General features: G+C 36.4%; 1 protein-coding gene across 4 annotated transcripts in view; it reads right to left on the reverse strand.

The window, feature by feature from the left end:
* LOC124595298 (ATP-binding cassette sub-family C member 10) overlaps window positions 1-16945 on the reverse strand; it is a 365583-nt gene that overhangs the window by 270718 nt on the left and 77920 nt on the right. For all 4 annotated transcript variants that reach the window (XM_047133987.1, XM_047134004.1, XM_047133995.1 and 1 more), the window contains 2 exons: window positions 11637-11843; window positions 6261-6387 (listed from right to left, as the gene is read on the reverse strand). In XM_047133987.1, coding sequence (XP_046989943.1) covers window positions 6261-6387; window positions 11637-11843 — 334 coding nt within the window. The remainder of the gene's footprint in view (window positions 1-6260; window positions 6388-11636; window positions 11844-16945) is intronic.

Here is a 16945-nt window from a genome sequence, read left to right on the forward strand (position 1 = left end):
TACAATAGTCAACGATATAAAACACCTTAAGATAAATAACCACTCCTTGTTCTTCCAATATGGCTTCTGTAGCATGAGTGGCAAACACCTGTCGATGCCATTCAACCGTTGCATCTGCCTTGTGCTCATAACTCCTTTCCAGCCCGCACACACAAACATGTGTCGCGCAGTATGTACATTCTCCCACACTTATACTTGACACCAAATGTCTCCACTATCAGATACAATTGGAACATAACGTTCATTACAGAAGTTTCAAGATTAAAATACATCAAACAATTTTACCACAGTATTTTCTCAAAAATCTGTTCTGAAACTCTATAAACCAGCTTTTGAAACCATTATCCACTAATTTCCATCAAGTGTAGTAGGCTCACAGTCATAAGTATTAAAACCTTGTTTAGAGCTGTTGAACATTTTTTCCCACACTTACAATTTTTCACCACAGCCAACAGGAAATAAATGTATGGAGCCAGATCAACACTACATGAAGATACTGAATGCCTTATTGCAAAACTGAGCAAGATACGCTACCCTCTTTGTTCACTAAAATCCTTCTGTAGTGAGAAAACAGTAATGAATACCTTCAATGCCTTACTGCAAAACTGAGCAAGATATGCTACCCTCTTTGTTCAATAAAATCCTTCTGTAGTGAGAAAACAGTAATGAATACCTATCATGCCTGTTTTCATTCTCACATTAAATACGGTGTAACTCTCTGCGGAAACTCAAAAGTAGCTATAGTACTTTCAAACTGCAAAAAAGGGACATTAGAATCATGTCTGGATGGATACCTATAGACTCAGGTAAGCCTCTGTTTAAGATCTCCGGTATTCCTCCTCTATCGCAAATCTACATTATGGTACCCTTATATTCTTTAAAATAAATGTAACAGGTAAGGACTGCAGATTACAAAAAAAACTGAGATACTCATCATAACTTTTCCAGAGAAAACAAAAACGTACATGCAACCCTAATCAAAACATCCCTGTGCCAAAATCATTCTTTCCACATGGGAATTAAGCTTTATAGCTAAATTCCTGAAAACATAAGAGTAATTACCAATATCAACATCTCTGGAAAATCTCTAAAGCCATATTTACAGCATCACAGTTTTTACTCGACTCAAGAATATTTATGTTTATGAAGTGTACTATATAAATACTTAATGTATGAAGTGTATTATTGCAGTCTTAAATACGTATGAAAAGAAATCACTTTTGCCTGCATACTTATAAATTAACTTGCCCAATGTCTACACATAAGCTGCTTTTGTAGACAACATGATCAATAAAATAGTCTACAATCTATAGTACTGGATGGGTACCTATAGACTCAGGTAAGCCTCTGTTTAAGATCTCCGGTATTCCTCCTCTATCCCAAATCTACATTATGGTACCCTTATATTCTTTAAAATAAATGTAACAGGTAAGGACTGCAGATTACAAAAAAAAAACTGAGATACTCATCATAACTTTTCCAGAGAAAACAAAAACGTACATGCAACCCTAATCAAAACATCCCTGTGCCAAAATCATTCTTTCCACATGGGAATTAAGCTTTATAGCTAAATTCCTGAAAACATAAGAGTAATTACCAATATCAACATCTCTGGAAAATCTCTAAAGCCATATCTACAGCATCACAGTTTTTACTCGACTCAAGAATATTTATGTTTATGAAGTGTACTATATAAATACTTAATGTATGAAGTGTATTATTGCAGTCTTAAATACATATGAAAAAAAATCACTTTTGCCTGCATACTTATAAATTAACTTGCCCAATGTCTACACATAAGCTGCTTTTGTAGACAACATGATCAATAAAATACAGTCTACAATCTATAGTAAGGTCGAGTGGTAAGGTTAAGCCTTCTTAGCTGTAATTTACACTTGGTATTTCTTGTGATTTAAGCTCTAAGAACAGAATCATGAAGCTGGTTGCAAATGCAGATGCACTGTCATGGTGCAGGACGATACTCCACAGTCCTGTCCTTGTTTGCCTTTCCTGAAGTTTTTCAATAACTACAAAAAGATATAGTTCTTTTTTTCCCCTCCAGAGGTACAGTTCTAACATAATTGCTTTTTGAGGAGAAAGTTATCATTATGTTCTTGCTGACACTTCTGGATTGTTTCACTTTTGTTGGTGGATGTTAAACAAAAAAAATCCTTATTTTTGACAGATATTTATATTCTGAATTAAAATGTAAATAATTAGTAACAATGTCAAAACTAGAATTAACTTTGTGTAATGTTTCTAGAAGATCTCTGAGGCAAATGATCTTTTGCTCATATACAGGGTGTTACAAAAAGGTATGGCCAAACTTTCAGGAAACATTCCTCACACACAAAGAAAGAAAATATGTTATGTGGACATGTGTCCGGAAACGCTTACTTTCCATGTTAGAGCTCATTTTATAACTTCTCTTCAAATCAAATTAATCATGGAATGGAAACACACAGCAACAGAACGTACCAGTGTGACTTCAAACACTTTGTGACAGGAAATGTTCAAAACGTCCTCTGTTAGCGAGGATACATGCATCCACCCTCCGTCGCAAGGAATCCCTGATGCGCTGATGCAGCCCTGGAGAATGGCGTATTGTATCACAGCCGTCCACAATATGAGCACGAAGAGTCTCTACATTTGGTACTGGGGTTGTGTAGACAAGAGCTTTCAAATGCCCACACAAATGAAAGTCAAGAGGGTTGAGGTCAGGAGAGATTGGAAGCAATGGAATTCATCCGCCTCTACCAATCCATCGGTCACCGAATCTGTTGTTGAGAAGCGTACAAACACTTTGACTGAAATGTGCAGGAGCTCCATCGTGCATGGACCACATGTTGTGTCGTACTTGTAAAGGGACATGTTCTAGTAGCACAGGTAGAGTATCCCGTATGAAATCATGATAACGTGCTCCATTGAGCGTAGGTGGAAGAACGAAACTAAAATGAGCTCTAACATGGAAATTAAGTGTTTCCGGACACATGTCCACATAACATCTATTCTTTATTTGTGTGTGAGGAATGTTTTCTGAAAGTTTGGCCGTACCTTTTTGTAACACCCTGTATAAAGGACTGAGTAGTTCATCAGATTAGAGATTATATTAGATTCAGTTTTCATTCCATAGGCCCAAAAATGAGATGTTTCTCATGGATGTGGAACATATCAGGAAGTACAACATAAAAACATAGAATGTTTGAACATAATACTCACTTCCCTAATCATCTGCCAGGAGATTGTAAACATATGTGAATACATTACAGTAAAATGAAACTGCTAATATTTACAGAATTATTACACTGCAAGAGAGGAAGATAGTTACACACTTTTAACAAATTTATCATACATAAAATACCTAACCTTGACTGTTGTGACCCACACTGTCAAAACTGAAATCTAACTGACATCTTTACTTAATTTGGTCTAACAGTTCCTGTTAAGATATTCATCTACAAGAGGAAGGAGTTGCCTAACAAAACATCTCTCAAATTCTGTTTAACCCGTGCTTTATCTGAAATGAAGTTTTAAATGGTTGCTGGCAGTGTGTTAAAAATATGTAGTCCTGAATATTGGACCCCTTTTTGGATGAAGGTAAGTGATTTTAGGTCTTTATGCAGATCATTCTTATTGCTAGTATTGTTACTATGTATTGAACTATTGGTTGGAAACAGAGACATATTATTTGCAATAAATTTCATTAAGGAGTAAATACATTGAGAAGTAGTGGTTAGAATACCCAGTTCCTTGAACATGTTTCTATATAAGATTCATGACTTTACACCACAAATGAGTCGTATTACATGCTTTTGCACTCTAAAAGCTTTTGCTCGGATTGATGAGATACCACAGAATATGATCCCATATGACATAATAGAATGAAAGTAAGAAAAGTATGCAAGTTTTTTTGTACATTTTATCTCCTACATCTGACATCATTTTCGTTGTAAATACAGATTTGATTAGGCATTTCAGTAATTCTATGGTATGCCCTTCTCCACTGAATTTATTATTAAGTTGCAATCCCAGGAATTTAACACTGTCAATCTCTTCTATCTGCAGGCCTTCATATGTTATACACATACTGGAAGGAAATTTCTTACATGTTCTGAACTGCATATAGTAAGTCTTTTCAAAGTTTAATGACAGTGAATTAGCTTTAAACCATTTATTAATGTCAGTGAAAATTTGATTAGCAGCTATTTCTAAATCCATACTTGACTTGTTATTTACTACATTGTTTCTATCACCTGCAAACAAAACAAACTTAGCTTCTGGCAATGTAACAGATGAGAGATCATTAATGTGCACACAAAAGGCAATGGACCCAAGATGGAATCTAGAGGAAAATCACATGTAATTAATTCCCAATCAGATGCAGACTGATTGCTTGTTACTTCACGAGTATTTTGCAATGGCACCATTTGTTTCTTGTTAGTTAGATAAGACTCAAACCATTTTGCAGCACTGCCAGTGACACAATAATATTCTAATTTACTTAAGAGAATACTGTGATTATCACAGTCAAAGGCTTTTGACAGGCCACAGAAACTGCCAGTAGCCTCTAATTTATTATCTAATGAATTAAGTACATTACTATCTCAAAGTCAGTCCTACAGAGTTTCGGACATGTGTGACAAAGCAAATGAAGCACCAGCTGGACATTTTTAAAAACAATCCTCCCACTTTCTAGAACAATAGTAGCAATGTTTGGGTTGACAGAAGCGTCCGATCCCACGCGTCGGCTTTGACCTGTGACGTAAGGGTGGTGTCGTATGTGACGTCATGATGGCGCGGAGTTTGGTTTGTGAGTGTGGCGTGTTTGTAGATGTCGTCGTGTTGTGGTTTGTTGTACTCTCTGGTGGTATGTTCAGGGTTTTCGTTTTTGTGGTGTAATGGGCACAGTTTGCTTTTGCTCATTATCCAGAATTGCTCGATTGTCGCCTGTGTTTGTAGTGGAATTCATTTCAGTGAGTTAACGATTTTGTGTCAAGGTTAATTTAGTGTTGTTCGCTGTACATTGTGTGGTAATTTTAGTAAAATTAATCGGATAAAATTAAGTGCGCAGGTCAATGGAAGTGTTCGATCCCAACGTGTGGCTGTGTATGTTTATATTGGTATCGGGAGATGTTTTTCAGCTATTTAGGCCAAGGGAAGTGTTTGATCCTAATTTATGGGATCGGGAGCTGCTGTTGAGCTATATAGGTCAAGGGAAGTGTCCGATTCCAGATGATATTGTGTTTAGTGGTATTTGGGGAGCTGTGCGATGTCTGTTTTTTCGTCGTTTTGTGTGGTTTTGTATGGGGTGGGTGTCTAAACTTGTTCGTATTTAGTTTGCCCCCCCCCCTCTAAAAACACCCCATTTCCCGCGCTTGTCCCATTAGTGTCATTAGGCTTTTTGTGGAAAGTGGGTGTGTTTGTTTTTCGATGTATTTTCGTCCTCATAATGTGTTCGTACAGACTTTATATGCGCCATATTGGAATCGTGGTTTATGGTCGTATCCGCCATATTTGTGACGCCATGGGTCAAAGCAGACGGCCGGGATCGGACGCTTCCGTATTTCCCAATGTTTCCCACCATCACTGGAGCAGCCTAATATCCACTCCTCAATTTCCACTGTAGTTACAGAGTTCAAAATTTCAAAAGTTGCCAACCAGCTGTTGTGTGGGAAGTTCCAGAGTCATTTGATTTGCTTTTGAAATCATACAGAATCGTTGATCAGAAGTGCTTCCTCCCAAGCTTCACAATAGTTGTGCGTTAATGCCACAAGGACAAAAATTATCACAATCCTTCAAGTAATACTAATAAGTCAAGCAAATTAAAATTAGCAGTGGTCAATCATGAAAGCCAACTGTAATTACAGAAAATGAAATAACATAGCCTTTCTCAAAACTCTTGTAGTGACTCATGTACGGGCGAAATTGATGTGTATATGTGACACATTAACCACAAGTTGAATGTCTCACTGTTTTCTGTTGATTTAAGTGTATGACTCTGTCCCAATTCTATAGGCAAGGGGCCACTAGGACTTATCAGAACAGGCAGCGACTGGAATTAATGTCATTTAAAGCCTCCTCCTCAAACAATAGTGGCTTCTAATAATAACAAATAATTAAAGTAACCACAACATTGACAGAGCAAATATCTTTAAGTTTTTAAAAAAAAGTAGTTTCACACATGCAGTAAATGCTTCTAATTTCAGTTTTCGAATGATGCAACTTCTCCACCACTAACAATAAATTGTAAAGGAACTTACGAAAATGAAGAGAGAGCAGGCCCAGGAACAGACATGGCCTTTCTGTAGACCATTGAAATGAGAGCTCCACGAAGTTGTAAACCAACCAGAGCCACAAGGTATGTGAAATGAGTTGAGAACAAAGCACCTGTCAAAAGAAGCATTATTAGACATCTTACAAGATGGAAATATTTAATAATACATGGGCTTGCTGATAAATAATGCCTCTCACATTTTTATGTGAAAACTGTTAATACTTTTTACACAAAACAAATTTTATTAACATTCTACATCTTTATTTTTCACATCTCCGTATTTATTTCCCAACAGTGTTACAAAAAGGATAGTTGCCACTCACCATATAGTGGAGATGCTGAGTCACAGATAGGCACAAAAGAAAGACTGTCAGAAAATGAGCTTCCAGGCAACAAGGCCTTCATAGGACACACAAGATACATACACACACTCACACACACATGACTGCAGTCTAAAAGCAGTGTGGCCTCAGCAGGCGGAGACTGCCATCAGTTGCATTTGCATTAGTGTGTGTGTGTTCTATCTCGAATGAAGACCTTGTGGCCGAAAGCTCATTTTCTGACAATCTTTTTGTTGTGCCTATCTTGAATCAGCATCTAAACTATATGGTGAGTAGCAACTATCCTTTTCATAATATTGTTACATTCCATCCTAGATTTTCCATTACTGTATTTATTTCTCAACATGGTCACCCTGGCAACAAACTCACTTCTAACGAGAGAGCAGTTTGTTGATACCGTTGTTATAAAATGTCTGACTTTGTTGATGGAGCCACAAGCTTACATTTGCTTGCACTACTTCATCCATACCACAGTGAAGTCCTCAAAGGTGTTCTTTCAGTTTTGGAAACAGATGAAAATTGTCCGAGACCAAGTTGGGACTGTATGGTGGATGATTGATGACTGTGAACTCAAGCAACTGGATCACTGCAGATGTCGGAATGCTTGTGAATGGTCTGGCATTGTCATGCCGAAGGAGAGCATGCTCCATGTGTGGACAGTTAGAAACTCGATTCCAGTACATGTTTTCTCGTGTAATGATATAGTTACATTTCACACAACCATGTTACATGGTACGATTCAGAGCCTTCTAGTGGCAGAGAGTTGCAACTTTTGTCAGCAAAGCAGGGAAGTTGACCGAATAATATGCATGACATGTAATACCTCAACTGATATTGATAACACAATAAAAAATTCAGAGGCATTATTTTTCAGCACACACTCAAAATACATTAAAATAATAAAAGAGCAAATACTCACTCACAGCTCATCAATGGACGTAATCCTAGTAACTATAGAATATTAACCTTAGGAATTTACAATCTGTATTTCCTTCACTGGGCGTTATGGAGGGAAAAACAGAAGGTAAAAAGAGAAGAATAGTGGTAAGTTTAGAAAGGAAATTTACAAGTCATTAACAATGCAGAATACACAACCACCCAAGAGGTCTAGGAAATAAAACCTGGTGTACCGAAGATACTAGATATAAGCAGAACTTTGTGTAATTTTCTTAAGCAACAGTTCATAGTACCCCATTCCTTTCTTTCTCTACCTGTATCATAATATTGTTTTCTCTTTTTTCCCCTTCATTTCTCATGGAATTATTGTTTCTGTTCCCACAAGATAAGTTCATTTACAGGATCCGCTACTATTCCTGCTTCCTTGCATTCATAATTCTCACATTATAAGTGGAAGGTGCTTTAAAATTTGAATTTCAATCAAAATCTACACTGTGGAAAATCCAGGCTGGATTTGTATTCATTACTTCTCATAAAGAAATAATTTTACTTTCAACAGCTCTAATTGTCAAAACAAAGACAAAATAACATGTTTTTGGGCTTCCATAAGCATTATCCTGTGGCATATGACATCCCACAATACAACCAGGTCTGGCAAGTTACCTATTCAGCAGATGTCAATATCAAACTAACAAGATGTTCATAGTATGCTTTTTGGAAGGCTCTACTCAGATCGGCACACCGATGTTGCCACAGGCGGCATCAGTCACCACACTACTTCCCTATGTCAATTACATGTCTGAAAAAAAGTAGAACATGTAACCTTACACTCAGCCAGTATTTAGGAGGCAGCACAGCTCAAAATCAGTAGTTCCAGTTGCAGAGTCAGTCCTGGTTACAGCTCGATTTCAGCAAGTTACCTCTGAGTTCTGCAAGCAGCCAAGCCATGGTTATCAGGAAGCCATTGAATAACCATCAAGGTCTACCTGTCAACAACTATTCACTTTGGGATTTTCCTTCTAAGTGATCACCTAACTCTCCTAGTCTGGACTTTGTGTCGAAAGTGATCAACTCAACTCTCTTGTTTGGTCCCCACATATACATGACAATTACTGGACTTGTGTAATTCACATTCAGATGAGCCAAACTGTGTGTGTTGTGACTTGTATTGAATTTAGTATAGCTTAATAGTTTGATGCCCCTTTGAAGAGACTGGCAATTTTAGGCATATAATACAGCTCTCAGTAACTGTCATTGCAACAAGTTACTTTGAATCTATTATTAGGAATGGTGTTGTGTTTTTGTGGGAACTTGGCTAACACAGTGTGGATATTAAAGGTACAGAGAAACATATGTGCACTGTACATCATAAAGAACCATGTCATTCATGATACAGAAAACTTTAAATATTAACTCTCCTATCCCTATATTTTTATGAGATTAGCACTGGCTGAAAATACCCATTCAGTTATTAGGTACTTTTTATTTAAAAGACTATCACTTTCGGGCTCTTACATGCCCATCAGCAGGTATTACAGCTTTGTGCTAAGAACCCAAGTGCCATGGTGGATGAGTACAGGACGCGGTGTAGCACCAGCAATCAAAGAGTGCTGTGCTCTGCACTAGCTGGTGATACAACGCATCATGTACTCGTCCACCACAGTGTTCAAGGTCACAGCACAAAGTTATAACACCTTATGATGGGTATATAAGAGCCCAAAACCTGTCATGTTTTAAATAAAAAGAACCTTACAACTGAAGCGATATTTTCAACCTCTTCTATAAGGCTCAGCTGTTGATGTTCCTCCGAAAGGATTGTTTGTTTAATGACATTATTACATTTTTATATACCAAATTAGGAATTATTTCAGAGAAACTATTTTATTCACACATGACACAAGAAACAAAGAAACTTCTACGTTTCCACCTACTGTCTCAAACTGTGTGCCCAGGTACCTCAATCCATGGGAATGAAAATATGTAAAAAATTAAAAGGGAAGATGTTAATCCAGATAAAATTATTTCCACTGCAAAGAAAGTTATATGAGCCATTGATACTGAAATGCTGTTATTTTGGTGAAGAGTTCACGTAGGGAAAACTGGTAGTTTGAGCTGGTTATAGCTTTTTACATGTCATATTAAGTATGCACAGTTATTCAAAGAAATATAAATTTGGTATTACATTATTATTTATTACTGTAAAAATTGTTGTAACTATGACAGAAATTTTTGGTGTGTCCACTGTATACAAACCACATGGATTGAAAATGTACATCATGAGATTAATAAACCATAATTGACAAATTATTTCACTACAATATGGACAACCTCCAATAACAGTGATTCATTATCTGTATAATCTCAGTGTACTTTGCTGTCCACATGAGACGGTGATTCTTGTAACCAATTGTGACAATATGATACAGCTATTTAGATCTTGCAGTTTTCTGGCACTGAAATGACAAGCAATCTGCTGCACTGTCTGCCTCCTAATTCAAGTTCCTATTTGTGGTAGCCAACAGCAATATGTTGGCCACAAATTATTGGCTAAAGCATTTGACTGTAGTAATGCAATTTTAGAAAGAATGTAATCTCTTGTTCAACCTGTACCTGAATGGAAGAAGAAGATCTGACAATTTCATACTTACGTAACTATTATATAAAATAGCAACAGACTTTCTCTGCAATATTGCAGCTAGTTTCAATACAATTGTTACTCTTCTCATATGTAGCAGTGTTCTAATTGTAACGATTAGACAGTATATTACACCCACTTTAGTGAACAATATAAAGTAATGATCAGAAGACAATGTAATATTTAAAAGTTGACACTTCCCACATACCTCCAAGCTTATAATTTAAAATTAGAGAAGATCATGCACTCTATTAAGCGGCACATGCTTAGGATTTAGTTTAAACATGCTGGTGCTTACACCATGTTTGTATTCTTTGTTCATTATGTGTCACACTATTTGTGCACTGAAGCTCTCTTTTTGTTAACTGACAATTTTCAGCATGTAACTACAGCACTTTGTAACATTGTAACTGTATCTGTTCTGCATCAGCAAGGAAGGGAAGGAGGATTACAATTTTTTATCCCACTGAGGACAAGAAATTTAGAAATGATTACAAGCTTGGATTGGACAAGGATGAGGAAGGAAAGAAGCATTGTCCTTTTCAAGGTAAGTATTTACCATAGCAATTTCAGGAAACATTGAAAAATAAATATGGATGAGTGGATATAGATTTGAATCCCAATACTCCAGAATATGAGTCAGTAACATGATCGAGCAGCTGAATATAAGCCTCTGTGCACTGCTATGTATTGTTCTACTAGATATGCAGCACTTAGTGGATCAATGCAGTTGATTCTTCTGCACCATACAGACAATGTTTGTCTTTCCTCAGGTACGGCCTGGTGGTACTACCACATTAAGCAGAACTACGAGACATTCTCAGTCCATTACTTATAACAAACAACACTGAAACTTATGCTATGCTGAGATTACAACTCAAAATCATATTACGTTCATAAGTTATCCAAGTTTCAATAGCTCCCATGCATGATCTATTACTGATACAGTAGATCTGCTACTGCCAGATATCTCAGACAGCCTGGCAGACAAGATAGTATTATGAATTCATTGTTAAAAGTCTATTCTGGGAGCAAATAATAGATTATAATAAAAGGGGGGCAGAAGTACGCGTGTTTTTATGTAATGATTAATCTATACCAATATAAACTCATAGGTGAGTCAACAAAAAGGCTCTGGTTTCATAACAGCAATGTCTTTATCTTAACACTGAAAAAAATACCTCGAGCATGCAAAAGTTTTCATCAGACTTAGAAGGCTTGCACAATACTACACATATTATGACAAGTCGTAATACACAAAAGCTGATTTGTTAATAACCAAAATTAAAAACTGAAAGTTCCACACATCTCCGTTCCCCTCCATCAAATCCTATCACCTGCTTTCGTTGATATATCATAAAAAATATCAATTTTCAAAGAATTATTTTGAAAATAACGGTTTTTACAAAATAGAGCATTATAACAAAAAATGGTGTAAAGAAAAGTAATAAGATATTGTATAATGGCACTAATTAAATTGTTTAGATACCACAAAGTGTTGACAAGCAAAGTCCCAAAGCATAGACATATCCTTCTGATGGCCGATTTTCATCACCAGTCTCCACATATTTCACAAGACCATTCAGCAGCAATGGGCCAGCAAATCCACATACATCAGCTGCCAGCTTCAGTATACCAACACTGTAGAACACAACACCAAACTGACGGTGAAGTGCTCGCATCAGACTTGCTCCATCTAGAAGTTTATTTTCACTGATTTCATTATTTTGTCTACAATAATTTACTAATAATAAAACAGCAACTAAGCCACACTTTATAACATAAAAACTCAATCTACACCAAAACAGTTCATCATGAAAAGTAAAAGGAACCCAAGAAAATTCAAATTACAAATTAGTATACTTTTATCTGTCGGTAAACTGTAAATTGTTGAAATGAGTCCTCAGGTGGAAAAGTGTCAACTAATTCTAGAAAATGCAACATAACATAATAAGAAAGCTAATTATTGTTAATGATTTCATAGGTCACACCTTTCCACACTCATTGAATTAAAACTTCAGTCTGGCTAAAAATTTAATTATGCTGGATTGAATGTGAAGGAAGTCGAACAGATGTGCAGAACTATAGACCTATATCTCTAACGTCGATCAGTTGTAGAATTTTGGAACACATATTATGTTCGAGCATAATGACTTTTCTGGAGACTAGAAATCTACTCTGTAGGAATCAGCATGGGTTTCGAAAAAGACGGTCGTCTGAAACCCAGCTAACGCTATTCGTCCACGAGACTCAGAGGGCCATAGACACGGGTTCACAGGTAGATGCCGTGTTTATTGACTTCTGCAAGGTGTTCGATACAGTTCCCCACAGTCGTTTAATGAACAAAGTAAGAGCATATGGACTATCGGACCAATTGTGTGATTGGATTGAGGAGTTCCTAGATAACAGAACGCAGCATGTCATTCTCAATGGAGAGAAGTCTTCCGAAGTAAGAGTGATTTCAGGTGTGCCGCAGGGGAGTGTTATAGGACCGTTGCTATTCACAATATACACAAATGACCTGGTGGATGACATCGGAAGTTCACTGAGGCTTTTTGCAGATGATGCTGTGGTGTATCGAGAGGTTGTAACAATGGAAAATTGTACTGAAATGCAGGAGGATCTGCAGCAAATTGACGCATGGTGCAGGGAATGGCAATTGAATCTCAATGTAGACAAGTGTAATGTGCTGCGAATACATAGAAAGATAGATCCCTTATCATTTAGCTACAAAATAGCAGGTCAGCAACTGGAAGCAGTTAATTCCATAAATTATCTGGGAGTACGCATTAGGAATGATTTAAAATGGAATGATCATATAATGTTGATCGTCGGTAAAGCAGATGCCAGACTGAGATTCATTGGAAGAATCCTAAGGAAATGCAATCCGAAAACAAAGGAAGTAGGTTACAGTACACTTGTTCGCCCACTGCTTGAATACTGCTCAGCAGTGTGGGATCCGTACCAGATAGGGATGGTAGAAGAGATAGAGAAGATCCAACGGAGCGCAGCGCGCTTCATTACAGGATCATTTAGTAATCGCGAAAGCGTTATGGAGATGATGGATAAACTCCAGTGGAAGACTCTGCAGGAGAGACGCTCAGTAGCTCGGTACGGGCTTTTGTTAAAGTTTCGAGAACATACCTTCTCCGAAGAGTCAAGCAGTATATTGCTCCCTCCTACGTATATCTCGCGAAGAGACCATGGGGATAAAATCAGAGAGATTAGAGCCCACACAGAAGCATACCGACAATCCTTCTTTCCGCAAACAATACGAGACTGGAATTGAAGGGAGAACCGATAGAGGTACTCAGGGTACCCTCTGCCACACACCGTCAGGTGGCTTGCAGAGTATGGATGTAGATGTAGAAGTCCTAAGCATTACTTTTCAAAGTTTTCAAATGATAGCTTCATATCAGCAACACTTAAATGTTGCTTTTGCCTTTATGTTTATGTGGTACTGAACAATACGTAAGTAACAAATACGTGACACTCTCCTAACTTTCAGAATTACCATCCTCAGGGGGCAGAGAAGGATAGGATGAGGAAAGTTAAATACAATTCAACAATGGAAAATCCAGGATGGAAGGTAACAATACTGCAAAAATGAAAGTTGCTACTCACCTTATGGCAGAGATGCTGAGTCACAGATAGGTACAACAAAAAAATTGTCACAAATAATAGCTTTTGGCCAGTAACATCTTTGTGAAAATTAGACGAAATTCACTTACACACACTGAGGCAAATACAACTCACACCCATGACCGCAGACTCAGGCAGAGGGGCCTCAATTGCTTGAGACTGCAGTCAAGTGTGTCTGAGTTGCGTTTGTGTGAGAGTGTATGTATGTCATTTTTATCTGTTTTCCGTCTTTCCCTTAAATGCTCTAAATTCATGGAGATATGTACCATCTATGCCACTGAACGAAAGCAGTTTGTTTATTGCCATAAGCATTTTGCTTCTTTTATTTGGGGAGCATCGTCAGTGGCCTGAAATACATGTTTCTTTTTATACATACAATAAATGTATTATGTCACAGATATAATATGCTGCTAAATTACATTTTGTCATGTTTTTCTCTTGCTTTTTTGGTTAGAAGCAACTTCTGTTGCACAAGTCCCATATTGTAAATGTATCATTTGGTGTCACTTACAATTTCCAGCACTGTTAACACATGTGTGTGGTCCTGGAGATCTATTTGCTAGTTTTCATACAGCAGCTGGCCGATTTCTGGTGTTCTTTCATCCACATTGCCTGTTTCACTTTCACTTTCCATTTGGTGATAAACATATGTGTGCTTCTGGTGTGTAGTGTATTTTGCTGTGTGTTAATTTTTTTTAACAATAAATATGCATTTGTGTGTATTTTGCTCTGGGTAATTTTTTTTTTAATTTAATAATAAATACGGGTTTGTGTGTGTGTGTGTGTGTGTGTGTGTGTGTGTGTGTGTGTGTGTGTGTGTGTATTTTTTTGATATGATTATAATAGAAAGAAACATTCCACATGGGAAAAATACATTTAAAAAAGATGCTGTGACTTACCAAATGGGAAAGCGCTGGTAGATAGACACAATAAAAAACAATAGATTAGATTAGATTAGATTAGATTAGATTAATACTAGTTCCATGGATCATGAATACGATATTTCGTAATGATGTGGAACGAGTCGAATTTTCCAAAACATGACATAATTAGGTTAATTTAACAACATACTTAAGTTAATATAACAACTTTATTTTTTTGTGTTTTTTTGTTTTTCTTTATTTTTTATTTTATTTTTTTTTTTTTAATATTTTTTTCTTAATTTATATCTAAAAATTCCTCTATGGAGTAGAAGGAGTTGTCATTCAGAAATTCTTTTAATTTCTTCTTAAAAACACACACACACATAACTATTGTGTGTGTGTTTGTGTGTTTTTTATTGTGTCTATCTACCAGTGCTTTCCCGTTTGGTAAGTCACAGCATCTTTTTTTAATATAAATGTATTTTTTATTTTATTTCATTTTTTAATAATAAATATACGTATGTGTGTATTTTGCTGTGTATAATTTTTTTTAAGCAAATATCAAATGTGTGTTATTGTATGTGTATGGGGGAGGGGAGGAAGATTCATTAATTATTTATCCTGGTTACACTTTGGTTTGTTATTGTTCTGGTGGCTAGCATGATCAGAGTGTTATTGTTTATATGGAATTGATCGTTGAGTACCTTCTTTTCCATTGCAATTGCTCTTCGTGTGTGAAAGTTTTCTTGCAGTGTCAGGAGCTTTTTTTGTGATTATTCACTAGATAACTGTCGTGTCATTTTCCATGTTGGATGGCTTATGTCCATGGTTTATCAGGTTTCGGCGAAGGTGGAATGGCTATTTTCATATTTCCAACTTCTCATATGTTCTTTATATCCTGCTTATCATCCCCAGATATACTGATTTACGTTCTTGGCACTCTAGCTGGTATATACCTGCTCCTTGGTATTTATCTGGTTTGTCTGTTGTTCATAAATGTGATTCGAGCGTGTTTCTTGTTCTGTAAGCTATTTGTGATCCCTGCTTCTTTAGTATAGTTGCTATCTTGTGTGTTGCTTTGTGTTTGTACGTAAGAGTGTACCATTTTTTCTGTTATTCATGTCATGAGTGTCATTGTTTTGTGTTCCCATGTGTGCTGTAATGTCTGTGGGGTTCTGTTCTCTCTGCTTGTTTTGATTTTTCTTTAGTTGTGTTTTAATTTTTTGATTGAGTTTTTGTAGTGTGTGGGTGCTGTAATCATTGTTTGTGGCTATGTGTTGTACTGTTTGTAATTCTTTTTCTTAGTTTTCTTTGATGAATGGGATGTCATTCAGTCTGTGTAACATGTGTTGTACGGCTGCTAACTTTCGATTTTTCAGGTGGTTGGATGAAGTATTTATAATTATAATTACGTCTGAGGCTGTTGCCCTTCTGAAGATGTTAAACATGTGTTCACTGTTCTCTCTCTTTTTTGTTATATCCAAGAAATGTATTAGCTTTTGTGTGTCTCTTCCCATGGTAAATTGGATATTTTTATGTATGTTGTTTATATCTGTATGAAGTTTATGAATTTTCTCTGTTGGTTCATCTACCATGCAGATTATGCTGTCCACATATCTGTACCAATAAACAATTTTTTATTCTTTCTTTGAGATGACTGTATCAAAGATAGTGTTTGCTGTGTGGTTGATGAATAGATTCGCCAGTGTTCCTGAAATTGGGGATCCCATTGGAAGCCTATCATCTTGTAAGTAAAATTCCTTCTCAAATTGGAAGTAATTTTGGGATGTGATTGCTTTGAGGGTTTTAGTCATTTTATTAACATTGACTGCAGGTAGTTTGTTGTATGTCAGCTTAAATTAGTTTTATTGTGTCCGTAGTGGGTATTGAGGTATACATGTGTGTGTCTGATGTCTTTGAGGTTATTTTTTATGTATGTCTGGAAGTGTGCTGTTGGATCAGATTTTAGTTTTGTGATACTGTTAGAAGAGATGAAATCTAGTTTTTTCTGTATATTGTTCGTTATTGATCAGTACTGTGCTGTTTCCTTTATCAGCTCTTGTGACTATGATGTTGTTAGCTTGTAGTTTTTGTTTTAATTTCTTGGTGGTGTTTTTATCTGTTTGAAGTTTATACTGTTTTACTCTTTCTTTGACATGGTGATTATGTTATTTCTTTCTTTCTTCACTAGTTCTCATGTTAGCCCAATATTTATAGAGTTATTTTCTTTTTTATCTTCCTCTGTCAAGATGTTTTCTGTTTCTACAAGTAAGTTTTCTATGTAGTGGTTATC

Source organism: Schistocerca americana, chromosome 1 (assembly GCF_021461395.2).
Source record: "Schistocerca americana isolate TAMUIC-IGC-003095 chromosome 1, iqSchAmer2.1, whole genome shotgun sequence".
Classification (NCBI taxonomy): Eukaryota; Metazoa; Arthropoda; class Insecta; order Orthoptera; family Acrididae; genus Schistocerca; species Schistocerca americana.